General features: G+C 43.5%; 2 protein-coding genes across 2 annotated transcripts; both read right to left on the bottom strand.

The window, feature by feature from the left end:
* Window positions 1–40: 40 nt before the first annotated feature.
* PHYSODRAFT_508997 (hypothetical protein) lies at window positions 41–1,429 on the bottom strand (the record flags this gene model as incomplete). Its single annotated transcript, XM_009530070.1, has 1 exon — window positions 41–1,429. One exon carries the CDS (start codon window positions 1,427–1,429, stop codon window positions 41–43), a length of 1,389 nt encoding a protein of 462 aa, XP_009528365.1.
* Window positions 1,430–3,240: 1,811 nt separating this feature from the next.
* PHYSODRAFT_510045 (hypothetical protein) lies at window positions 3,241–4,375 on the bottom strand (the record flags this gene model as incomplete). Its single annotated transcript, XM_009530069.1, has 3 exons — window positions 3,241–3,940; window positions 3,999–4,144; window positions 4,196–4,375. 3 exons carry the CDS (start codon window positions 4,373–4,375, stop codon window positions 3,241–3,243), a joined length of 1,026 nt encoding a protein of 341 aa, XP_009528364.1.
* Between the last annotated feature and the right edge of the window lie 548 nt (window positions 4,376–4,923).

Genomic DNA, 4,923 nt, shown 5'->3' with positions numbered 1-4,923 from the left:
TGTCTTTTCTCTTCGAAATACGAAATGTGAATGGCATGGTCTATATTAGAGATGATACCTTTGCTTCCAATTCCTCAACTCGATCCAAGAGATGTTGAATCATTTTCATATTGTATGCTGCAATTCGACTGTAACCAACGTTAAGTTGTGTTTTGGCAGGTTCAAACGATGGGTCTTCGCCTTCCTGAATATCATCGCGATAGAAAACACTGATTAAATCGGCTAGGTGGGCTGAGACAAGGTCTTGAGCTATGAGGCCCACATCTTGACCAGGTCTATTATCCGATTCGATCCACTCATACAAAACTACATCACAATTATCGTAGAGTCGTTTGATGCGTTCGAGCGGACACGATTGAATGTTCCTCTTCAATCTGCGGTCGCTCGTCATCGCCATGGCTGTACAGGCAATGTATCCTCCGAATATACCCGCTACTGAATATGTGATCGGGCTAAGAGCGGATTCTGTAGCTCCACTATCAGTTCTGAGGCGATACACTGTCGTTCCGCCTGCTCCAAATACAAAGCTGTTGCTGCCAGGGACGTGCAGCGGAGCTGAAGGACTTGTAGTACCAAGACCAAGACGACCTGGGGTAGTTAGAATCATCGACGTCGAGTTATTGACCCTAAATCTGAGGTCGTTGTTTGTGATGTTCCCGATCCATGACGCGTTCGCTGTGGTTGATCGATTGCCATTATGGACTTGGATCTGGAATTGAACAGGAGTCGTATTCGACCCGGTTAGAGTCATCATTCGTGTGTAAGAACCATCAAGAAAGTCCAATCCACTACCAGTGATCGAGAAATATTCATTCGTTGCTGTAGAGTTGATCCCAAGCTCTGTCAGCGATCCTACTGTTGTTATAGCTGATTGGTTTCCATACGCTAAAAACCCATTGATAACGCCGGAGCAGCTGATATCCCCACTCGTTGACAGATTATTGAGCGAGAGGGAAGTCGGAATAGATGTTAAAAAGCTTGATAGGTCATAATACGTCGAGCCCTGGCGCAAGTTCGTGCAGGTCAGAGTAGTAGCCGTTACCGAACTTAGGCCTCCGATATTCGAGCTTGAGTCGCATAATAGGAATTTATTTGACGTTGCGGTACCAAAACTAACTCCGTTTATGTATTCAAGAAGGCCCAAATCGTATATAGTCCCGTTCTGGCGATATTCTCGACAATCGATGTAGCTTGAAGTGCCTGTTATCGATATCGAGCGCGATGATCCACTGAACGATAAATTTCCACCGATCGTAAGACCTGATAAAGAGCCGAGAGACGTTATATTGGGTTGGGATCCGGTTTGTAGCGTTCCAGTAATAGTAGAAGCTCCAAAGCTATTAATTCCGCTGATATTGCCGGACGAATCGAGAATCAAAGTTTTGCTGTACGAAGCAGTTCCCGCTATTACTCCGCTAAGGTAGCCCATCCTGTAATCATCCTTGCTCAAATATAGTGTCTGCGCATAATCGTATGTTAGATAACCACTCGAGTCTAACGAAAGATAGAATGAAGGATTATAAATGGATGATTGAAATGTAGGCTGTGGATATGAAAAACCGGAACTCATTTTGTTTAATCTTATATAGATCAAACGATTTTAGTCATGAGTGCTATTCCTGACTTCGGGGCTTCGATTCCGAAAAAATTCAAGTCTGCTTCGATGGGTGATATCCCCGCATTGGATATGAAAGCTTTGTTTAGAATGGTTGTGCTCGGTCCAAGCTTTTCAGGGAAGAACAATCTTTGTATGTTTATTCTCAAGCATTCTCCTCACGTATTTGCTCATCTAACTATCATTGCTCGTAATCCCCATCAGGAGCTTTTATGAGTATCTCCGGGAAAAGTTGGAAGGATTCATCACATTTGCTGACGCAGATAGCCCTCCTAAAGTAGATCAGGTGCGTCATACTCCATTAAGCTCTAACAAACCGGAGCTTGTTATCATCGATGACTATAGCAATGATAAACTACTTCAGAAGAATATCTTCTCTCATTACTATACACGTGGGCGACACTTTAAACTCTCAACCATATTCCTAAGCCACAGCTACTTTGCCACTGATAAAATGATTCGGTTGAATTCAGAGTACGTAGCGATTCTAAAAGCGAATTCGAAGCGTGATTTACAGATGGTTGTAAAGGATTTTAACATCAAAGGCGTTGATGAACGATCAATCGTCTATTACTACAATAAAGCCACGGAGCGCAAAGGACAGATGCTGTTCGTGGATTCAGTCAAAGGTCAAATCAGATATAACTTCGATAGGCCGATCGATATTGAGCAATAATTTGAAAATATTTTGAGTGAATCAATAAACATAAATCATGTGCGCTTCGTTTGTTAAACTCGATTCCACTAACCTCGTTCAAGACGGATACAACAGCACATGGAAATACAGCTTCCCTGGTAGTGCTGCCGATTTTAAGGATGTAGCATGTGCAGTTCAATCGATTTCGATGTATAACTCTGAATACAACATTGACGCCGCTCAATTCTGGAACAACTCCTTTAAAATTGAAGTTCCGACAGCTGGAACCGCATCCACTGTATCTGTTAGCTTGCCTGATGGGCTTTACAGTTAATCTGATATAACTCGAAGCATCCAGATAGCTCTCGTAAATGCTGGAGCGTATTTAATTAATCCATCGGGTGAGAACGTTTTCTATATTCAACTAGCGGAAAACAGTGTGTATTACGCTGCTCAATTCGATTTTAGCGCTACTCCAACGACACTTCCTACGGCTGGTGGCACTTGGACACGACCGGCAAGTGGTCTTTATTCGTCAGGCGGTACTGGTTTGCCAACAATAACGCGTGTCCCTCGCATCATCATCGATAATGACGCTTTTGGTAAAGTAGTAGGATTGACTACTGGTACGTATCCTTCAGCGCCTGCAACGGTTTCAAGTGCTCAGCTCAGTAATACAATTCCTCAGATCCATCCTACATCTTCTTACAACGTTCGTTGTGATCTAATTAAGAACGAGTATGTAGCCTCTGGTGATATTCTTAGTGCGTTTGATCGTGGTGATGCTCAGGTAGGTCAATTAATCAGCTATAAGCCAAGTCAATATGCCTGGATGAACTGTCATAATGGAGCGCGCACATCAATCACGATCTCAATCTTTAATCAGAATGACACAAAGGTTAAGTTCCGCGACACTTCAGTGAGCATCATGCTTCTGCTTCGTCCAAAAAAATAAATAATCGAATGACTAATTTTTTTTATCCAACTCTCATAACCGAAAACTTCCCCCTCGCCGTTTAGCACGCAAAGCGGCCATTTTAGCCTTCATTTCAGGACTGCCTTTAGCTGGTTTCTTAGAAACTCCCACACCATAACGTCTCTTTACCTCACCTCGCACTGACTTGATTAGAGTTTCATGTTCCGGTTTGCTTGCTTTTGATAGTAGAAACTTCTCACCTGCATCGACTGCATCAGTTAGAACCCCCTTACGTTTAGCATACCCGAGAACATTTTTTGCCGCCTTCTTAACATCCGCTATAGATACACGTCCTCCCTCTTTCTCTATATCACTGTCAGAGTCGTATAAACCAACTGCGGTCAATGACTTAATAGCTGCTCTCGCTGGGATTGCTGCTTGAGGGGCCCCAAACGCTGACGCAAGAGCCGGAACCGCCGCGTCTAATCCCTTTGAAAGCAATCCGCTGTCTTTTACAAATTTGAATGCTGTCGATAACCCAGATTTGATTTTACTCCAAATGGATCCCCCTTGGAGCTTCTTGTATCTTTTCTTGATCTCGTGACGTGTGATGTCAAGTCTAACACCACGACCTGCCTTGCGAGCCTTTAGTGCTTTCTCATACGAAGCTGGGTGGAGATGGATAACAGAGCCTGAACCCTTGAGTTGGTTTGCAGTAAGACTTAGCTTACCTGTCTTGAGAGCTTTGGTCAGCTTGGCGGCTGGAACATCGCTGGAAATCGTCAATTCGCGATACATTATTGCTATATTCCCTAAAACATATTTAATACAGAATTGACAAATTCAGATCTTTCATGTTCTTAAATACATCAGGTCTGTTGTGCTGCTTGGAATATAACCAAAGCATACAGAAGGGCCCGCAATAGTCGCCATACGTACCTTGATATTGGTTGGTACTATATCGCCCGACTCCATACTTCGTAGGTGCCGCTTCTCCCATGCTATCAAAATATTCGCCATTGTGAACAGCTGTCCAGTGTCCTACATCCATATTAGGTTGTCGTAGCAAAATCAGATATGATCCATTCTTCGGAAGCGGCTGAGTGATCTCACTTGGCTCGAATATATTATCGAGCTGAACCCCCATCTTCTCAGCGAGTTCAATAAGATCGGGATCACTGGTAATTGGCTTAACAAGGCTGTTCATAATAATTAATTTAACAAAACTATATTGATCGAGATATAGATTCAACGATGTCTGAAACACAACTTTCCGACCAATACCTTTACCAGAGCTCGCTCAAGAGTTGATCCGGAGATTAAGGTCTCCTCTGGCAAGCGCGTGCCTTTTGTTATCGATTTTAACCAAGGTTCGTACCAAAACGGTATTATCACTATCGACGCTACGTCCCAGCTTAATGGTAGTGAAGGATTTGCCTGCCTCCGCGATGCTTACATTATGCTACCATACAAGGTTTCGATGAAGAACACGCACGGTACAAATGTACAGAATGCAGCCAACCTATTTTGTGTTGGTCTCAAGTGTGGCAACTTTAACGTCATCGATTCGATGTCGCTTGAACTCAATGGTAAAACCATTGTCTCGATGGCAGACTACAAGCTGTTTTGGAACAATATCCGTGCTCAGACCGGGTACAGCCCTCAGTATGTTGAGAAGCATGGTGCTGAATCGTTTCTATACCCGGATGCTGCTCAATCAACCAAGTACAGTAGTGCAACCGCTACTACCGGAGA

The sequence above is a fragment of the Phytophthora sojae genome (assembly GCF_000149755.1).
Source record: "Phytophthora sojae unplaced genomic scaffold PHYSOscaffold_5, whole genome shotgun sequence".
NCBI classification, from domain to species: Eukaryota; Oomycota; class Peronosporomycetes; order Peronosporales; family Peronosporaceae; genus Phytophthora; species Phytophthora sojae.
The sequence above is the reverse complement of the archived record's forward strand: the minus strand, read 5'-3'. Positions and strand labels throughout refer to the sequence as shown.